The following is a 21,308-nucleotide window of genomic DNA, read 5'->3' as shown; positions in this document are numbered from 1 at the left end:
AATAATGTCTTACCAGAAAAAAGGTTTTCTTCAAAAGTCGAAAGTAGTTCCAAAATAAACTGTTGACTCTGAAATGTATGAGATAATTCATAAAGATTAGATCCTACTACATTGTAGGATTTTTACATGATGGAAAGTCCACCGCATTTGAGAACTGACTGGGTACCCAAAATGCCAGGCAAACAAACTCAGGATATTCCTTGGTTGTGCAACTGCAGTGATCAAAAACAGCTGGGACTTCTCAGATGCCCAATATGCCTTTCAGTAGACATATCCATAATATTCAGGCACAACTTTTGGGGGTTAAACACTGCATACAATATATTTAGCAAGTTTGTTGACACAGCCAATAGTACAAATATTCATTCATTCAGATCGTAAAGATCATCCATCAAGCACAGGTCAAGAGATCTGTGACCATATCACTCCTGATGGGTAGGAATACACAAAGGTATGGATACCTCACTGACTCTCGAGTAGAGATTTAGGACATTGGTCTAATTGGTTTCATTAGATATTAGATCTTCACAACATCTTGTCCAGTCCAAATACTGCACTCTCTTCAGTATCCAATCATATATTAAATCCTGTTTCAAATCTTTAAAAAAATAATGATGAGGGTAAATGTTTATGATATGTGATCTACCTGGATTATAATATTAACATATAATACATAATTTGTTAGCTATTTCCAGAAGGGGAGGAAGAACGAAAGCAATTCTGATAATGTTTCATGATTGTGCAACTAAATGTACATGATTGAGATGAGACTGCTTGCCACTGGTTGTAAATGATAAAATTCCCATTTTCAAAAACTGAACTCTGCATTATGATTTAACAAAGTTGCTCTGTGGAAACACAAAAAGGTTCAAATTCCTCAAAAGCCTTAACTGAGCTTTTACCAGATTTTACCTTTTGTCTAATAGGATGTCAGTCATTTTGTTCTTTGATGGCCACAGCTGTGAAAAAAAACAAAAAACTTTATTCTTTCTGTACTTTCCTTAAATGTTAATAAATCTAATTCCATGATATTTACTGCCAAACAGTGAACATATACAACAACATTACACAGGTTAAAGTTAGTTACAAGTTTCTTGGGTGGTTGAATGGTGTGTGGATCAAAGTAGAGAATCCTACAGCTGTTCTTTAGTCTTCTAAAATCCCTTTGTTTCTTCTTAAGAATATCTCATTTCTTCTTCTTGTTGTTGTTTATAGAAGAAAGGAAAAAATACAAAAGGAAAAAAACAAAAAAGTAATAAAACAAATGAAAAAGCAAAAAACAAAAAGGCAAAACGAACCAAAAAAGGAAAAGGACAAAAAACATACAAATACACAGGCCCTTGAGCTGCCTTTGACACTAACCTGGCATCTTTTCATACAAGTCAAACTTTGAGAAAAACCCCAAAAAGTCCTTTGACAAGACATGCTGCAGTGTTGAGGACATTTCTAGGTTCCCCAAAGATTCATATGAAGCGACAATGCTGAACAATAATTACTATTTTTTGCCTAAAGAGGCAACTAATTATTATCTATGGCACAAGAAAAATATGAATTCTTAATATATGAGTTTGGACACACCTTCCCATCCACTTGAATGAGAAAGTGTATCCACATCCAGTACCAGTCACACGTTTTAGGCACTAAAAGTAAAGTGAAGAAGCTTTCAATAATAATGCCAAGAATATTTTTTATTTATCAATTAACTTCATTCAAAGTTCAGTAAACAGAAGAAACCTAAATGAAATCAATATTTGATGTGACTACACTTTGCCTTTAAACAGCTCTTCTTCTCCTCACTACACTTGCACACAGTTTTTCAAGGTACTTGCAGGTAGGTTGTTCCAAGCATCTTGGAGAAATTGCTACAGTTCTTGTGTGGATTTAGGCGTCTCAGTTGCTTCTTTTTCTTCATGTAATCCCAGACTGACTCAATGATGTTGAGATCAGGAATCTGTGGTGGCCATATCATCTGTTGCAGGACTTCTTTTTCTTCTTCTTGTAGAAGATAGTTCCTTATGACTCTGGACTGATCAGACGCATCCCTGATGATATTGCATGAAGGATGAGAATCTAAACATCCACATTGTCTGACACTTTTGCACAGTACTGTATATATATAAATTTCTATTATTTTGTGTACAGTATATACAGCCTATATAATGAGAACCACAAATTAAACTTAGAACACCTCCTAAAAGAAGTCCATCATGTAAAACAAGTTCAAAGGTGTGACTTTTTTGTTCTTGACTTCAGAGGAACCACAGTGGATCAGCCCTGGACTTTATTGTGTTATCCATGGTGAGAACATTTTCATTCACTGGCATATAAATTAAACTAAATCTTTGAATTAATAGTGATAACAACAAAGAGCATTCCCTCTAATGTGATCCAGCCTCAGATGTCATTTGGAGGCCAGCGCTGCCACTGAGTGGCCATGTCTTAACATTACAGCTGAATGAAACACCAAGAACACGACCACAGATGGACAGGATGGAAATCTGTCACATTAAATCCAGTAAAGTCACAGAGAACAAGGCTTAATCCCTTTATGAAGAAACATTATTTTAAAAACAGAGAACTGGGGGATTTGACCACTGTGTAGGAGGCTGCCAGGCCATAAAAGCTGGCTGATGTGGTTGTCCTTTCTTTCCCTTCATTCTACTGACATCTATCTTGCATCACCTTCTTTTACACTTTTTTTGCCTTTTAGGTTTGCTAAAGTTATTATTGCCAGTTGTCACTGAATTATTTTGTTGTGTCATTACTGTCCAGTATCAAATCATGGTGTCACTGGCACATTATATTTGTTCATTAATCCATTCACTATTGCTTTTGTCTGGGAGTTACAATAATGGTAAGGATTGATTTTGGATGCATTATATTGGATTTAATGTACTGGAATTAAAGTGATATTGGATAAATTACTGCTATTATTGGGGGATCTCTCAATGAATTGCCTCTGCAAAAAAATCAACGTTATGTATTGGAGGGAATTTTGTCCTGGTTTTTTGTCTTGAGATTTGGGCTGGACCACAAACACTTTCTGATGGGGAAAATGAAAGTCTGAACTTTGGCTGTGTAATCAATAAGTCCAACACTAGAAATGGCTTTCATTAGTTTATTATAAGTTGATGGTTTTCATCATCAGTATTTTTCAGGCAGTCCTGCTGGCCTGTAAATATTGGGATCTCCTCCCCCCCGCCCATGGTGGTTTGCCCTCTGATCAGCCGCAGAGTCCTCAGCACCATGACCCGTTCGTTCTTGCACCCATTCTCTGGCATCACTGAAAGTGGAAAATAGAAAATTAATATCCACACAAGCAGATGACAAAACAAGCACTTTCTAAAAGCTAGTTACAAAGTGTTGTACAAAAGGTCCAGGATCGGAAAGATTGGAAGGATGTAATATAAAATTAATAAATAAATGCAAGGCTGTGGCATTCTGAAGTAGCGAGGTCTGTACAGGTTATATTGGCATAGACAGGCATACAGATAATTGTGATATTTCTAATCGTAAATTAGCATTATTCTGAGGTGTTTTCTGATAAAAGCATGAATTGTAGTTTTGAAGTTCTTTGCAGTTAAAAAAAGACCATCTTATATGTTATGAAGCTACAGGAAGCAGTACTGCACCACTGATTTCACACAAAAGATATCGTTTGAAGATAGTTAATTACAATTTGAGGAAATTAGGCTATGGGAAAAATCTGGACCTATAATGATGACTTCAAATTTATCTGCATTTCACTGAGCAGTGTCAAGAGCTGTCAAGTAGTTCCAAAATTAACTGTTGACTCTGATATTTGTGGATTATTCAGAGTAACAGTAACCCTATTAAACTCATTCTGGAGGTTGTTTTTAATTGTTATCATTGTTTCTATTGCAAACTGTAACCACAGTGGATCAGCCCTGGAATTTATTGTGTTATCCATGCTGAGGTGAAACATTTTCATTCATTAGCATAAAAATTAAACTAAAACTTTAAATTAATAGTGATAATGAGCCTCATAACAAAGAGCATTCCCTCTAATGTGCTCCAGCCTCAGTTGTCTTTTGGAGGCCAGCGCTGCCACTGAGTGGCCATGTCTTAACAGTACACCTGAATGAAGCACCAACAACACAACCACAGATGGACAGGGTAGAAATCTGTCACATTAAATCCAGAAATGCCACAGAGAACCAGACGTAATCCCTTTATGAAGCAACATTATTTTACCAACAGAGAACTGGGTGGGTGTGACCACTGTATAGGAGGCTGCCAGGCCATAAAAGCTGGCCCATGTGATCACTCTTTCTCTCCTTTCATCCTACTGACATCTACCTTGCATCACCTTCTTTTACACTTTTTATTTTTTAAGTTTGGACTAATTATTGCTATTTTTGGGTGATCTCTTAATGAATTGCCTCTGCAAAAAAAACCAATGTAATGTATTAAATGTAGGGAATTTTGTTCTGGTTTCTTGTCTTGATGTTTGGGCTTTAGCTGTGTAATCAATAAGTCCAACACTAGAAATGTCTTTCATTAGTTTATTAAAAGTCAATAGTTTTTGATAGGGAAAATCTTGTACTTGTTGAATAATTGTTGAAGAGACTTCACAGGCACCAGTGTATGCTTACTTGAATATATGGAGTTTATTGAAAACAAATATCTGAGCTCAGAGAAGCCTTTGGCACAGTGTACACATGGATATAGTCATACCAAAAACTTAGCACAAGCAGGAAAACAATCACTTCTTATAGAGTTGCTCAGGTCACGCCATCAGGGAGGGGAGGAACAACGACACTAGGTGTCAGAATGAACTCTAACTGGAAAATAACGCAGGCAGCTGTTGTTACCCATCCAAAGTTACAACCTTATCTCCCAACCTGGCGCCGTGAACCTACAACATCTCTTTTATGAGACCTTAGAGGCCATAGTCAGGTCCTGCAAGCCAGAGTGAGGCCCTGTAGATAAAAAGACTTAGCCCATAAATTGAACATTGAACATCTATCCTTCACAAATGTGCATTTTTTCTCCCAGTTTTCATCCTCAATATTTCTTAGGCAGTCCTTTTGGCCTGTAAACGTTGGGATCTCCTCCATTCCGCCCATGACGGCTTGCCCTCTGATCAGCCGCAGAGTCCTCAGCACCATGACCCATTCGTTCCTGCGCCCATTCTCTGGCATCACTGAAAGGGGAAAATAGAAAATTAATATCCACACAAGCAGATGACAAAACAAGCACTTTCTAAAAGCTAGTTACAAAGTGTTGTACAAAAGGCCCAGGATTCGAAAGATTGGAAGGATGTAATATAAAATTAATAAATAAATGCAAGGCTGTGGCATTCTGAAGTAGCGAGGTCTGTACAGGTTATATTGGCATAGACAGGCATACAGATAATTGTGATATTTCTAATCGTAAATTAGCATTATTCTGAGGTGTTTTCTGATAAAAGCATGAATTGTAGTTTTGAAGTTCTTTGCAGTTAAAAAAAGACCATCTTATATGTTATGAAGCTACAGGAAGCAGTACTGCACCACTGATTTCACACAAAAGATATCGTTTGAAGATAGTTAATTACAATTTGAGGAAATTAGGCTATGGGAAAAATCTGGACCTATAATGATGACTTCAAATTTATCTGTATTTCACTGAGCAGTGTCAATTTTAAACCTCATCAAGTTAATCCTGCTAATTGCTTAATCAGGTGATATTATTATGATTATATGAGAAATCGATCTGGTTGTCATCTGCATAGAAATGAAAGCACCTGTAATATATACATGGAAATAATGAAGGGCCGAAAAATGATCCTTCCAATACTCCACAATAACTCCACTTTGATCCTATTGGAGGTTTCTTCACAAGAATTTCTGGAAATGTTTTAATTTGCAGGTCCTTTAATTTTTTACTAATTTCCTAGAAATTTTCTGAGTAATTAGGTAATTTGTAGGACCTGTAAAATAAAGTGTTATAGATTTCTTGTGAACAAACAAACTAATATGCAAAAGCCAATCACTAACCGAAGACTGTTTTCTACTCTTTGTCCCTCACCTTATAACTTCAGCAGCCCATCTGCCTCCAGCTCCTCTTTGGGCAGCATCACGGTTCCCTCTAGCATGAAAGTACTTGTCAGAGTCTTTCCAGTTGGCCTCCTTCATGTCTCTGTATGCTCGCCGCATGTCACGAGCTCCTAGCCAGAGGAAAGGACAGGGTTTAATGAAATGTATGAGATAATTCATAAAAAAGACATGCATTCTGGATCTATGATGTACAGTAAAATTATATACATTGTTCATGAGGAGACTCTGAAAAGGCCATGTTTCTAACCTTGGGCAGCTTCGACAGGAAACTTGTACCACTGGGCGTAGGATTCCACTATTAGAATCAGAACTATTCCTGCTATCAGCAACTTCATGGTTTTAGATGTCTAATAGGGAAATAAAAACAATTACATACAGTACATCATAAAGATAACACAATATTATATACAATAATTTATATTATTCAAGTCCTGTTACTGAATTAAAATCCAAACTTACCTGAAGTTCCTGCAGAGATGATAATGAGTCTTAATAGATCTTGCAAAATCTTTCAGTGAGGACCCTACTGATCTGACTCTTCTTATATTCTGTTCTGAAATGAGCTAGATTGTAGGACTTCCACATGATGGAAATTCCACTGCATTTGAGAGCTGACTGAGTACCCGAAATGTCAACCAAATAAACTCAGGATATTCCTTGGTTGTGCAACTGCAGTAATTAAAGACAGCTGGGACTCCTCAGATGCCCAACATGCCTTTTAGTAGACATATCCATGATATTCAGGCACAACTTTTGGGGGTTAAACACTGCATATTACTATATTTAGCAAGTTTGTTGACACAGCCAATAGTACAAATATTCATTCATTCAGATCCTATAGATCTGAATGATATGTCAGGATATAGATCCAAGATATGTCAGTCATTTTGTTCTTTGATGGCCAGAGCTGTGGAAAAAAAAACAAAAAACTTTATTCTTTCTGCACTCTCCTTAAATGTTAATAAATTTAATTCCATTGTATTTACTGCAACAGTGAACATATACAACAACATTACACAGGTTAAAGTTAGTTACAAGTTTCTTGGGTGGTTGAATGGTGTGTGGATCAAAGTAGTGAATCCTACAGCTGTCCTTTAGTCTTCTAAAATCCCTTTGTTTCTTCTTAAGAATATCTCATTTCTTGTTGTTGTTATTTATAGAAGAAAGGAAAAATACAAAAGTAATAAAGCAGAGGGAAAAACAAAAAATAAAGCAAAAAAACAAAAAGTCAAAACAAAGCAAAAAAGCAAAAGGACAAAAAACATATAAATGCACAGGCCCTTGAGCTGCCTTTGACACTAACCTGGCATCTTTTCATACAAGCCAAACTCTGAAAACACCCCAAAAAGTCCTTTGACAAGACATGCTGCAGTGTTGAGGACATTTCTAGGTTCCCCAAAGATTCATTTGAAGCAACAATGTTGAACAATAATTACTATCTTTTTGACTGAAGTCGCAACATTGCTTCTAAACCCAAACAAAGATGGCAACTGGAAGTGACTCATTTCCCAACTTATTATCTATGGCACAAGAAAAATATGAATTCTTAATATATGAGTTTGGACACACCTTCCCATCCACTTGAATGAGAAAGTGTATCCACATCCAGTACCAGTCACACGTTTTAGGCACTAAAAGTAAAGTGAAGAAGCTTTCAATAATAATGCCAAGAATATTTTTTATTTATCAATTAACTTCATTCAAAGTTCAGTAAACAGAAGAAACCTAAATGAAATCACTATTTGGTGTGACCACGCCTTGCCTTTAAACGGCTCCACTTCTCCTCACTACACTTGCACACAGTTTTTCAAGGTACTTGCAGGTAGGTTGTTCCAAGCATCTTGGAGAAATTGCTACAGTTCTTGTGTGGATTTAGGCGTCTCAGTTGCTTCTTTTTCTTCATGTGATCCCAGACTGACTCAATGATGTTGAGATCAGGAATCTGTGGTACCATATCATCTGTTGCAGGACTCCTTTTTCTTCTTGTTGCTGAAGATAGTTCCTTAAGACTCTGGCTGTATGTTTGGGGTCATTGTCATGCACCAGAATAAATTTGAGACTGATCAGACACATCCCTAATGATATTGCATGAGGGATGAGAATCTAAACATCCAAATTGCCTAACACTTTTGCACAGTACTGTATATATATGTAATTCCCTATTATTTTGTATACAATATATATAGCGTATATAATGAGAACCAAAAATTAAACTTAGAACATCTCCTAAAAGAGGTCCATCATGTAAAAGTTCAAAGGTGTGACTTTTTTGTTCTTGCCTTCAGAGCAATCTGAACATTTCTTTATCAGATTTATACACGTTTATAAAAAGGGTCTGTTCACAAAAAATAAAGAAAAACATATATTCTCACCGTAGTGTTATCCAAACAGCATGTTGTGATATATCCAGCTTGCATTTCTGTGATCACCCCAATAGAGGTGAATGGAATTTCATCTGTGATGCTCAAAGCACTGAAATATTGCATTTTAAATATTCAACAGCAATAATGTCTTACCAGAAAAAAGGTTTTCTTCAAAAGTCGAAAGTAGTTCCAAAATAAACTGTTGACTCTGAAATGTATGAGATAATTCATAAAGATTAGATCCTACTACATTGTAGGATTTTTACATGATGGAAAGTCCACCGCATTTGAGAACTGACTGGGTACCCAAAATGCCAGGCAAACAAACTCAGGATATTCCTTGGTTGTGCAACTGCAGTGATCAAAAACAGCTGGGACTTCTCAGATGCCCAATATGCCTTTCAGTAGACATATCCATAATATTCAGGCACAACTTTTGGGGGTTAAACACTGCATACAATATATTTAGCAAGTTTGTTGACACAGCCAATAGTACAAATATTCATTCATTCAGATCGTAAAGATCATCCATCAAGCACAGGTCAAGAGATCTGTGACCATATCACTCCTGATGGGTAGGAATACACAAAGGTATGGATACCTCACTGACTCTCGAGTAGAGATTTAGGACATTGGTCTAATTGGTTTCATTAGATATTAGATCTTCACAACATCTTGTCCAGTCCAAATACTGCACTCTCTTCAGTATCCAATCATATATTAAATCCTGTTTCAAATCTTTAAAAAAATAATGATGAGGGTAAATGTTTATGATATGTGATCTACCTGGATTATAATATTAACATATAATACATAATTTGTTAGCTATTTCCAGAAGGGGAGGAAGAACGAAAGCAATTCTGATAATGTTTCATGATTGTGCAACTAAATGTACATGATTGAGATGAGACTGCTTGCCACTGGTTGTAAATGATAAAATTCCCATTTTCAAAAACTGAACTCTGCATTATGATTTAACAAAGTTGCTCTGTGGAAACACAAAAAGGTTCAAATTCCTCAAAAGCCTTAACTGAGCTTTTACCAGATTTTACCTTTTGTCTAATAGGATGTCAGTCATTTTGTTCTTTGATGGCCACAGCTGTGAAAAAAAACAAAAAACTTTATTCTTTCTGTACTTTCCTTAAATGTTAATAAATCTAATTCCATGATATTTACTGCCAAACAGTGAACATATACAACAACATTACACAGGTTAAAGTTAGTTACAAGTTTCTTGGGTGGTTGAATGGTGTGTGGATCAAAGTAGAGAATCCTACAGCTGTTCTTTAGTCTTCTAAAATCCCTTTGTTTCTTCTTAAGAATATCTCATTTCTTCTTCTTGTTGTTGTTTATAGAAGAAAGGAAAAAATACAAAAGGAAAAAAACAAAAAAGTAATAAAACAAATGAAAAAGCAAAAAACAAAAAGGCAAAACGAACCAAAAAAGGAAAAGGACAAAAAACATACAAATACACAGGCCCTTGAGCTGCCTTTGACACTAACCTGGCATCTTTTCATACAAGTCAAACTTTGAGAAAAACCCCAAAAAGTCCTTTGACAAGACATGCTGCAGTGTTGAGGACATTTCTAGGTTCCCCAAAGATTCATATGAAGCGACAATGCTGAACAATAATTACTATTTTTTGCCTAAAGAGGCAACTAATTATTATCTATGGCACAAGAAAAATATGAATTCTTAATATATGAGTTTGGACACACCTTCCCATCCACTTGAATGAGAAAGTGTATCCACATCCAGTACCAGTCACACGTTTTAGGCACTAAAAGTAAAGTGAAGAAGCTTTCAATAATAATGCAATGAATATTTTTTATTTATCAATTAACTTCATTCAAAGTTCAGTAAACAGAAGAAACCTAAATGAAATCAATATTTGATGTGACTACACTTTGCCTTTAAACAGCTCTTCTTCTCCTCACTACACTTGCACACAGTTTTTCAAGGTACTTGCAGGTAGGTTGTTCCAAGCATCTTGGAGAAATTGCTACAGTTCTTGTGTGGATTTAGGTGTCTCAGTTGCTTCTTTTTCTTCATGTAATCCCAGACTGACTCAATGATGTTGAGATCAGGGCTCTGTGGTGGCCATATCATCTGTTGCAGGACTTCTTTTTCTTCTTCTTGTAGAAGATAGTTCCTTATGACTCTGGACTGATCAGACGCATCCCTGATGATATTGCATGAAGGATGAGAATCTAAACAACCACATTGTCTGACACTTTTGCACAGTACTGTATATATATAAATTTCTATTATTTTGTGTACAGTATATACAGCCTATATAATGAGAACCACAAATTAAACTTAGAACACCTCCTAAAAGAAGTCCATCATGTAAAACAAGTTCAAATGTGTGACTTTTTTGTTCTTGACTTCAGAGGAACCACAGTGGATCAGCCCTGGACTTTATTGTGTTATCCATGCTGAGAACATTTTCATTCACTGGCATATAAATTAAACTAAATCTTTGAATTAATAGTGATAACAACAAAGAGCATTCCCTCTAATGTGCTCCAGCCTCAGATGAAAGAAACACCAAGAACACGACCACAGATGGACAGGATGGAAATCTGTCACATTAAATCCAGTAAAGTCACAGAGAACAAGGCTTAATCCCTTTATGAAGAAACATTATTTTAAAAACAGAGAACTGGGGGATTTGACCACTGTGTAGGAGGCTGCCAGGCCATAAAAGCTGGCTGATGTGGTTGTCCTTTCTTTCCCTTCATTCTACTGACATCTATCTTGCATCACCTTCTTTTACACTTTTTTTGCCTTTTAGGTTTGCTAAAGTTATTATTGCCAGTTGTCACTGAATTATTTTGTTGTGTCATTACTGTCCAGTATCAAATCATGGTGTCACTGGCACATTATATTTGTTCATTAATCCATTCACTATTGCTTTTGTCTGGGAGTTACAATAATGGTAAGGATTGATTTTGGATGCATTATATTGGATTTAATGTACTGGAATTAAAGTGATATTGGATAAATTACTGCTATTATTGGGGGATCTCTCAATGAATTGCCTCTGCAAAAAAATCAACGTTATGTATTGGAGGGAATTTTGTCCTGGTTTTTTGTCTTGAGATTTGGGCTGGACCACAAACACTTTCTGATGTGGGAAAATGAAAGTCTGAACTTTGGCTGTGTAATCAATAAGTCCAACACTAGAAATGGCTTTCATTAGTTTATTATAAGTTGATGGTTTTCATCGTCAGTATTTTTCAGGCAGTCCTGCTGGCCTGTAAATATTGGGATCTCCCCCCCCCCGCCCATGACGGTTTGCCCTCTGATCAGCCGCAGAGTCCTCAGCACCATGACCCGTTCGTTCTTGCACCCATTCTCTGGCATCACTGAAAGTGGAAAATAGAAAATTAATATCCACACAAGCAGATGACAAAACAAGCACTTTCTAAAAGCTAGTTACAAAGTGTTGTACAAAAGGTCCAGGATCGGAAAGATTGGAAGGACGTAATATAAAATTAATAAATAAATGCAAGGCTGTGGCATTCTGAAGTAGCGAGGTCTGTACAGGTTATATTGGCATAGACAGGCATACAGATAATTGTGATATGTCTAATAGTAAATTAGCATTATTCTGAGGTGTTTTCTGATAAAAGCATGAATTGTAGTTTTGAAGTTCTTTGCAGTTAAAAAAAGACCATCTTATATGTTGTGAAGCTACAGGAAGCAGTACTGCACCACTGATTTCACACAAAAGATATCGTTTGAAGATAGTTAATTACAATTTGAGGAAATTAGGCTATGGGAAAAATCTGGACCTATAATGATGACTTCAAATTTATCTGCATTTCACTGAGCAGTGTCAAGAGCTGTCAAGTAGTTCCAAAATTAACTGTTGACTCTGATATTTGTGGATTATTCAGAGTAACAGTAACCCTATTAAACTCATTCTGGAGGTTGTTTTTAATTGTTATCATTGTTTCTATTGCAAACTGTAACCACAGTGGATCAGCCCTGGAATTTATTGTGTTATCCATGCTGAGGTGAAACATTTTCATTCATTAGCATAAAAATTAAACTAAAACTTTAAATTGATAGTGATAATGAGCCTCATAACAAAGAGCATTCCCTCTAATGTGCTCCAGCCTCAGTTGTCTTTTGGAGGCCAGCGCTGCCACTGAGTGGCCATGTCTTAACAGTACACCTGAATGAAGCACCAACAACACAACCACAGATGGACAGGGTAGAAATCTGTCACATTAAATCCAGAAATGCCACAGAGAACCAGACGTAATCCCTTTATGAAGCAACATTATTTTACCAACAGAGAACTGGGTGGGTGTGACCACTGTATAGGAGGCTGCCAGGCCATAAAAGCTGGCCCATGTGATCACTCTTTCTCTCCTTTCATCCTACTGACATCTACCTTGCATCACCTTCTTTTACACTTTTTATTTTTTAAGTTTGGACTAATTATTGCTATTTTTGGGTGATCTCTCAATGAACTGCCTCTGCAAAAAAAATCAATGTAATGTATTAAATGTAGGGAATTTTGTTCTGGTTTCTTGTCTTGATGTTTGGGCTTTAGCTGTGTAATCAATAAGTCCAACACTAGAAATGTCTTTCATTAGTTTATTAAAAGTCAATAGTTTTTGATAGGGAAAATCTTGTACTTGTTGAATAATTGTTGAAGAGACTTCACAGGCACCAGTGTATGCTTACTTGAATATATGGAGTTTATTGAAAACAAATATCTGAGCTCAGAGAAGCCTTTGGCACAGTGTACACATGGATATAGTCATACCAAAAACTTAGCACAAGCAGGAAAACAATCATTTCTTATAGAGTTGCTCAGGTCACGCCATCAGGGAGGGGAGGAACAACGACACTTGGTGTCAGAATGAACTCTAACTGGAAAATAACGCAGGCAGCTGTTGTTACCCATCCAAAGTTACAACCTTATCTCCCAACCTTAGAGGCCATAGTCAGGTCCTGCAAGCCAGAGTGAGGCCCTGTAGATAAAAAGACTTAGCCCATAAATTGAACATTGAACATCTATCCTTCACAAATGTGCATTTTTTCTCTCAGTTTTCATCCTCAATATTTCTTAGGCAGTCCTTTTGGCCTGTAAACGTTGGGATCTCCTCCATTCCGCCCATGACGGTTTGCCCTCTGATCAGCCTCAGCGTCCTCATTACCATGACCCGTTCGTTCCTGTGCCCATTCTCTGGCATCACTGAAAGGGGAAAATAGAAAATTAATATCCACACAAGCAGATGACAAAACAAGCACTTTCTAAAAGCTAGTTACAAAGTGTTATACAAAAGGCCCAGGATCGGAAAGATTGGAAGGAGGTAATATAAAATTAATAAATAAATGCAAGGCTGTGGCATTCTAAAGTAGCGAGGTCTGTACAGGTTATATTGGCATAGACAGGCATACAGATAATTGTGATATTTCTAATCGTAAATTAGCATTATTCTGAGGTGTTTTCTGATAAAAGCATGAATTGTAGTTTTGAAGTTCTTTGCAGTTAAAAAAAGACCATCTTATATGTTATGAAGCTACAGGAAGCAGTACTGCACCACTGATTTCACACAAAAGATATCGTTTGAAGATAGTTAATTACAATTTGAGGCAATTAGGCTATGGGAAAAATCTGGACCTATAATGATGACTTCAAATTTATCTGTATTTCACTGAGCAGTGTCAATTTTAAACCTCATCAAGGTAATCCTGCTGATTGCTTAATCAGGTAATATTATTGTAATCATATGAGAAATAGATCTAGTTGTCATCTGCATAGAAACAAAAGAAAATATTACTGCATTCCTGTAAATTATGAGATCTAGTGGTAATATATACATGGAAATAATGAAGGGCCGAAAAATGATCCTTCCAATACTCCACAATAACTCCACTTTGATCCTATTGGAGGTTTCTTCACAAGAATTTCTGGAAATGTTTTAATTTGCAGGTCCTTTAATTTTTTACTAATTTCGACATTTTCTGAGTAATTTGCAGGTAATTTGTAGGACCTGTAAAATAAAGTGTTATAGATTTCTTGTGAACAAACAAACTAATATGCAACAACCAATCACCAACTGAAGACTGTTTTCTACTCTTTGTCCCTCACCTTATAACTTCAGCAGCCCATCTGCCTCCAGCTCCTCTCTTGGCAGCATCATGGTTCCCTCTAGCATGAAAGTACTTGTCAGAGTTTTTCCAGTTGGCGCCCTTCATGTCTCTGTATGCTCGCCACATGTCATGAGCTCCTAGCCAGAGGAACAGACAGGGTTTAATGAAATGTATGAGGTAATTCATAAAAAAGACATGCATTCTAGATCTATGACATACAGTAAAATTATATACATTGTTCATGAGGAGACTCTGAAAAGGCCATGTTTCTAACCTTGGGCAGCTTCGACAGGAAACTTGTACCACTGGGCGTAGGATTCCACTATTAGAATCAGAACTATTCCTGCTATCAGCAACTTCATGGTTTTAGATGTCTAATAGGGAAATAAAAACAATTACATACAGTACATCATAAAGATAACACAATATTATATACAATAATTTATATTATTCAAGTCCTGTTACTGAATTAAAATCCAAACTTACCTGAAGTTCCTGCAGAGATGATAATGAGTCTTAGTAGATCTTGCAAAATCTTTCAGTGAGGACCCTACTGATCTGACACTTCTTATATTCTGTTCTGAAATGAGCTAGATTGTAGGACTTCCACATGATGGAAATTCCACTGCATTTGAGAGCTGACTGGGTACCCGAAATGTCAACCAAACAAACTCAGGATATTCCTTGGTTGTGCAACTGCAGTAATTAAAGACAGCTGGGACTCCTCAGATGCCCAACATGCCTTTTAGTAGACATATCCATGATATTCAGGCACAACTTTTGGGGGTTAAACACTGCATATTACTATATTTAGCAAGTTTGTTGACACAGCCAATAGTACAAATATTCATTCATTCAGATCCTATAGATCTGAATGATATGTCAGGATATGGATCTAGGATATGTCAGTCCTTTTGTTCTTTGATGGCCAGAGCTGTGAAAAAAAAAAACTTTATTCTTTCTGCACTCTCCTTAAATGTTAATAAATTTAATTCCATTGTATTTACTGCAACAGTGAACATATACAACAACATTACACAGGTTAAAGTTAGTTACAAGTTTCTTGGGTGGTTGAATGGTGTGTGGATCAAAGTAGTGAATCCTACAGCTGTCCTTTAGTCTTCTAAAATCCCTTTGTTTCTTCTTAAGAATATCTCATTTCTTGTTGTTGTTATTTATAGAAGAAAGGAAAAATACAAAAGTAATAAAGCAGAGGGAAAAACAAAAAATAAAGCAAAAAAACAAAAAGTCAAAACAAAGCAAAAAAGCAAAAGGACAAAAAACATATAAATGCACAGGCCCTTGAGCTGCCTTTGACACTAACCTGGCATCTTTTCATACAAGCCAAACTCTGAAAACACCCCAAAAAGTCCTTTGACAAGACATGCTGCAGTGTTGAGGACATTTCTAGGTTCCCCAAAGATTCATTTGAAGCAACAATGCTGAACAATAATTACTATCTTTTTGACTGAAGTCGCAACATTGCTTCTAAACCCAAACAAAGATGGCAACTGGAAGTGACTCATTTCCCAACTTATTATCTATGGCACAAGAAAAATATGAATTCTTAATATATGAGTTTGGACACACCTTCCCATCCACTTGAATGAGAAAGTCTATCCAGATCCAGTACCAGTCACACGTTTCAGGCACTAAAAGTAAAGTGAAGAAGCTTTCAATAATAATGCCAAGAATATTTTTTATTTATCAATTAACTTCATTCAAAGTTCAGTAAACAGAAGAAACCTAAATGAAATCACTATTTGGTGTGACCATGCCTTGCCTTTAAACAGCTCCACTTCTCCTCACTACACTTGCACACAGTTTTTCAAGGTACTTGCAGGTAGGTTGTTCCAAGCATCTTGGAGAAATTGCCACAGTTCTTCTGTGGATTTAGGCGTCTCAGTTGCTTCTTTTTCTTCATGTGATCCCAGACTGACTCAATGATGTTGAGATCAGGGCTCTGTGGTACCATATCATCTGTTGCAGGACTCCTTTTTCTTCTTGTTGCTGAAGATAGTTTTTTAAGACTCTGGCTGTATGTTTGGGGTCATTGTCATGCACCAGAATAAATTTGAGACTGATCAGACACATCCCTAATGATACTGCATGAGGGATGAGAATCTAAACATCAAACACTTTTGCACAGTACTGTATATATATGTAATTCCCTATTATTTTGTGAACGGTATATATAGCCTATATAATGAGAACCACAAACTTAGAACACCTCCTGAAAGAGGTCCATTATGTAAGAAAAAGTTCAAATATGTGATTTTTTTGTTCTTGACCCCACAGGAATCTGAACATTTCTTTATCAGATATATCCAAGTTTTGTAAAAAGGGTTTGTTCACAAATAATTACAGAAAAAACATACATTCTCACCTTAGTGTTATCCAAACAGCATGTTGTGATATATCCAGCTTGCATTTCTGTGATCACCCCAATAGAGGTGAATGGAATTTCATCTGTGATGCTCAAAGCACTGAAATATTACATTTTAAACATTCAACAGCAATAATGTCTTACCAGAAAAAAAGATTTTCAAAGGGATTATTTCTTCTGTTGAAAGTAGTTCCAAAATAAACTGTTGACTCTAATATTTGTGGATTATCCAGGGTAACAGTAACCCTGTTTTTGGAAAGACACTGTTGAACTCATTCTGGAGGTTGTTTTTAATTGTAGTCATTGTTTGTATTGCAAATCCACTCCCCTTATATTACGTTCTGAGATGACCTAGATTGTGGGATTTCTACATGATGAAAATTCCATTACATTTTAGACCTGTCTGGGTATCCAAAATGTCAGGCAAACAAACTCAGGATATTCCTTAGTTGTGCAACTGCAGTGATCAAAAACAGCTGGGACTCCTCAGATGCCCGACAGGCCTTTTAGTAGACATATCCATAATATTCAGGCACAACTTTTGGTGGTTTGATGGTCACAGCTGTGAAAAAAAACAAAAAACTTTCCTCTTTCTGTACTTTCCTTAAATGTTAATAAATCTAATTCCATGACATTTACTGCCAAATCGTGAACATATAGAGCAACATTACACAGGTTTGCCATGAGGGTGAGTGGAGCAGGTGGACCCAAATGCAAGAGATGGCAGGCAGGCTGGATATGATGCAACAAATAATGAAACAAATTCAAAAAGTCACTGGGGACACTGAGTCACAGGAAAATACCAGAAACACAGAACAAACGCGGATGACTCGACAAGGACTGAACTCGAAACTGGACTATAAATACACACTAAAATAATCAGGGAATGGGGAACTGTTGACGGTTTCAGGAATCAGGTTCATTCCTCGAAATGGGAAACTCAGAGTTTTCAGTTTCAGAACAGCTGATCAGTCAGTTCAACCAACTCTGAGTATGTTCACTCTGAGTTAGGCGCGTGCGTAATGAATAAAAAAAGCTATCATCAATGGAGCCCCGATACTACGAGTCACCACGGCAACAGGTAAATAAAAGGCAGCGCGTCCATTTTAATCAAGTGGACGTAGAGATATTAATGCATGTGCGTGCGGACGCTGCACATTTATCTTTAACAAAAGATAAACGGGAAAAGTGTCAATAAGTTAACACAATAAAGTTTAATTCAGTGTCGTCCATTAATTCATCATTTAGTAGACTTACATTTCCTTAATGATGATAAAGTGGAATTTGTGTATCAGGCTGCAGCTACATTACATTTTAAATATATTTGTTCAGCTTTAATCTGATGGACAAAATGCAGGAAGCAGCAACTGAAGATGAAAAATATAGTTTAAGATTTAAAACATGTAGGCCTATAGATCAAAGACATAGAGACATGACTGTAGCTCACAGTCTGATCAGTAATAATGTGTTTGGTGATTTCTACTTGAAAAGGTGTCGAGGTAAAAATACAGAATATTTAAAATTTTTATACGTCTATTTGTATCTCAGCTCAACAGCATTCAGTGACTTCATTTCAGCGACTTCAACAAATGTAGTAAATTTAAACATTGTCAGTGAAATGCTGTTAAAACACGTTGAGATTATGCTCCCTATTTAAAAATCTCACTTTCAAACTAGATTCTGCAGCTGCACCACAATCCTGCTCACTCAGCATATTAACATATAATCTACAATATTATAGGAATGATGTTCCATCAGTGCAACCAATCACATCATGAGTGATAGAGATAATTATTGATTGATCCCACATGTCTAAAGCTTCATCGATTGTTTAAATTTAAACTGAGATTACACATTATGTGCAATAAAGATTTCAGCACAGGAGCTGCTCTAACAAACTAACAATTGTGCACAGAGTCACAGAGTTATAACAGAAGGACATGCAGAGGTTTTACTCTGAGCTGAGGCTGAATTCACGCTGTGTAATATCTGAATGTGAGACAAAAAAAATCGCTATTCAAAGAAATGACTGATGCACATAAAAGTGGTAACTTTAGAAAATCCTTGAGTAACTAAACTAATATCCAACCAGGATTTAGATTCTGAAGGATAGTAAACCTCTGCTAATGAATGCGCTTTGATATGGACTGAATGAAAGAGGAAATGAAACAGCGTGTCTGGCTCTGTAAGACGGAGGAGACAGAGAGAAACTAAGGGTTTGTTGAAGAAAACCTGCCAGTGAGCAGGTTAGGTCCAGAGAGTCAGTTACTGTGATAACTGACCCCAAGTTTAAATGAACTCTCTCTCTGAAACTGGAAACCCAGAGTTTCCCTCAACTCAGGGTGAACAAACTCAGAGTTTTCACTAAACCTGCTTTCTGCAATAGGCCCCAGGTGACTAGACACAAGGGCAGGCTGGGACTGATTGGTTGAGGGAAACACAGGGAGCAGGGCAGGGCTGACGAGACTGATGCAGGGCAGGTGTGGGGAAGACACACAGCAGTGCAGGGCAGGTGAGAGGAGTGGCACATGAACACAGGAGGAGAAAACACAAGCCCCCCTTCTCATTTCTTAGTTTGTATATCCTCCATTCCTTTCCCTCGCCTCCTCTCCTCGCGTCTTAGTCCCTTCTATCTGAGATGCGAGCGGAGGAGGCGAGGAAAAGACACGAGGAGAGAGGAGTCAAGGAAACAGACATTTAATAAAATGAGACATCCTTGCTTCAGAGCCGTCATGTCAATTAAATATAACGTGCTGCAGAGTTGCATCATCTGTCCATTATTTTGTTACAGCCTGCTGCTGTATTTTATGATCTCTGACAGATGAGCATAACAGTGTTCATGACAACTTATATATAATTTGAATTACAACATGGCATAATATGATAAGAATGTACAGATGTCATACATTGTTATATTTTATTTAACGTACGTGTGCACACACACACACACACACACACACACACACACACACACACACACACACACAAACATATATCCTTTATATATTATATTATTATATATTATTATTGTGTGAAGCACTACAAATGGTTTGTATATTCCAGCTGTGTCACGCCTCTTCTATACGTCACAGGTGTCGAAAAACTTCCACAAGGATACACCTGTGTATCCTCGCATATAGCTCCTCCAGCAGGCCTCCTCTCTCCTCTCTCCTCGAGATGCATTTTAGGAATTGAGACATCCTTAAACATGGCGCGCTGAGGGTCATGGGCAGGAGGACAGAGGAGATAGGAGACGAGGAAAAAATACAAAAGGAAAAACAAAAAAAAGTAACAAAACAAAGGAAAAAGCTAAAAATAAAGCAAAAAAAGAAAAAAATCAAAACAAAGCAAAAAAGGAAAAGGACAAAAAACAAAGGAAAAAAAACATACAAATGCACAGGCCCTTGAGCTGCCTTTGACACTAACCTGGCATCATTTCATACAAGTCAAACTTTGAAAAAAAATCCAAAATGTCAAAGATAGTTCTTTATGACTCTGGACTGATCAGATGCCTCCCTGAAGGTATTGCATGAAGGATGAGAATCTAAACATCCAAATTGCCTAACACTTCTGCACAGTACTGTATATATATAATTTTCTGTCACTATGTATACCATATATATAGCCTATATATAAAAACCACAAATTAAACTTAGAACACCTCCTAAAAGAGGTCCATCATGTAAAACAAGTTCAAAGGTGTGTTTTTTTTTGTTGTTGTTTTTGCCTTCAGAGGAATCTGAATATTTCATTATCAGATTTATACAAGTTTTGTAAAAAAGGGTCTGTTCACAAAAAATTGCAGAAAAACATATATTCTCACCATAGTGTTATCCAGAGTAACAGTAACCCTGTTTCTGGAGAGACACTGTTAAACTCATTCTGGAGGTTGTTTTTAATTGTTATCATTGTTTCTATTGCAAACTGTAACCACAGTGGATGAGCCCTGGACTTTATTGTGTTGTCCATGCTGAGGCAAAACATTTTCATTCATTGGCATATAAATTAAACTAAATCTTTAAATTGATAGTGATAATGAGTCTCATAACAAAGAGCATTCCCTCTAATGTGCTCCAGCCTCAGATGTCATTTGGAGGCCAGTGCTGCCACTGAGTGGCTATGTCTTAACATTACAGCTGAATGAAACACCAACAAAACAAACAGAGATGGACAGGGTGAAAATCTGTCACATTAAATCCAGAAATGTCACAGAGAACAAGACTTAATCCCTTTATGAAGCAACATTATTTTACCAACAGAGAACTGGGGTGTGTGACCACTGTATAGGAGGCTGCCAGGCCATAAAAGCTGGCCCATGTGATCACTCTTTCTCCCCCTTCATCCTACTGACATCTACCTTGCATCATCTTCTTTGAC

General features: G+C 36.8%; 2 protein-coding genes across 4 annotated transcripts; both read right to left on the bottom strand.

The window, feature by feature from the left end:
• Positions 1–4,607: 4,607 nt before the first annotated feature.
• LOC121901640 (serum amyloid A-5 protein-like) lies at positions 4,608–6,660 on the bottom strand. Of its 2 annotated transcripts, XR_006097343.1 has the most exons (5): positions 6,522–6,660; positions 6,310–6,409; positions 6,034–6,172; positions 4,903–5,167; positions 4,608–4,865 (listed from the first exon to the last, which is right to left on the bottom strand). XR_006097343.1 is itself a non-coding variant. In XM_042418538.1 (4 exons), the coding sequence occupies exons 2-4, from the start codon at positions 6,395–6,397 to the stop codon at positions 5,029–5,031; spliced, it is 366 nt and encodes a 121-aa protein (XP_042274472.1). In that variant the 5' UTR covers positions 6,398–6,409; positions 6,522–6,660; the 3' UTR covers positions 4,608–5,028. The 2 variants fall into 2 exon arrangements, 1 of the variants encoding a protein (XP_042274472.1); XM_042418538.1 differs by having other exon boundaries at positions 4,608–5,167.
• Positions 4,608–15,257, bottom strand: LOC121901632 (serum amyloid A-5 protein-like). 2 transcript variants are annotated; one of them, XR_006097342.1, is made up of 5 exons: positions 15,032–15,257; positions 14,820–14,919; positions 14,544–14,682; positions 13,379–13,643; positions 4,608–4,902 (listed from the first exon to the last, which is right to left on the bottom strand). XR_006097342.1 is itself a non-coding variant. In XM_042418519.1 (4 exons), the coding sequence occupies exons 2-4, from the start codon at positions 14,905–14,907 to the stop codon at positions 13,505–13,507; spliced, it is 366 nt and encodes a 121-aa protein (XP_042274453.1). In that variant the 5' UTR covers positions 14,908–14,919; positions 15,032–15,257; the 3' UTR covers positions 13,121–13,504. The 2 variants fall into 2 exon arrangements, 1 of the variants encoding a protein (XP_042274453.1); XM_042418519.1 differs by lacking the exon at positions 4,608–4,902 and having other exon boundaries at positions 13,121–13,643.
• Positions 15,258–21,308: the final 6,051 nt, after the last annotated feature.

This window comes from Thunnus maccoyii, chromosome 1, assembly GCF_910596095.1.
Source record: "Thunnus maccoyii chromosome 1, fThuMac1.1, whole genome shotgun sequence".
In the NCBI taxonomy this organism is placed as follows: Eukaryota; Metazoa; Chordata; class Actinopteri; order Scombriformes; family Scombridae; genus Thunnus; species Thunnus maccoyii.
The sequence above is the reverse complement of the archived record's forward strand: the minus strand, read 5'-3'. Positions and strand labels throughout refer to the sequence as shown.

Excerpts from the sequence above, each read along its gene's own strand:
- LOC121901632 (XM_042418519.1), bottom strand. The coding sequence starts at position 14,907 with ATGAAGTTGCTGATAGCAGGAATAGTTCTGATTCTAATAGTGGAATCC. Across the intron at positions 14,683-14,819 it reads TCCTGTCGAAGCTGCCCAAG|GAGCTCATGACATGTGGCGA; the intron begins GTTAGAAACATG and ends TCCTCTGGCTAG. Across the intron at positions 13,644-14,543 it reads TGGGCTGCTGAAGTTATAAG|TGATGCCAGAGAATGGGCAC; the intron begins GTGAGGGACAAA and ends TTCCCCTTTCAG.
- LOC121901640 (XM_042418538.1), bottom strand. The coding sequence starts at position 6,397 with ATGAAGTTGCTGATAGCAGGAATAGTTCTGATTCTAATAGTGGAATCC. Across the intron at positions 6,173-6,309 it reads TCCTGTCGAAGCTGCCCAAG|GAGCTCGTGACATGCGGCGA; the intron begins GTTAGAAACATG and ends TCCTCTGGCTAG. Across the intron at positions 5,168-6,033 it reads TGGGCTGCTGAAGTTATAAG|TGATGCCAGAGAATGGGCGC; the intron begins GTGAGGGACAAA and ends TTCCCCTTTCAG.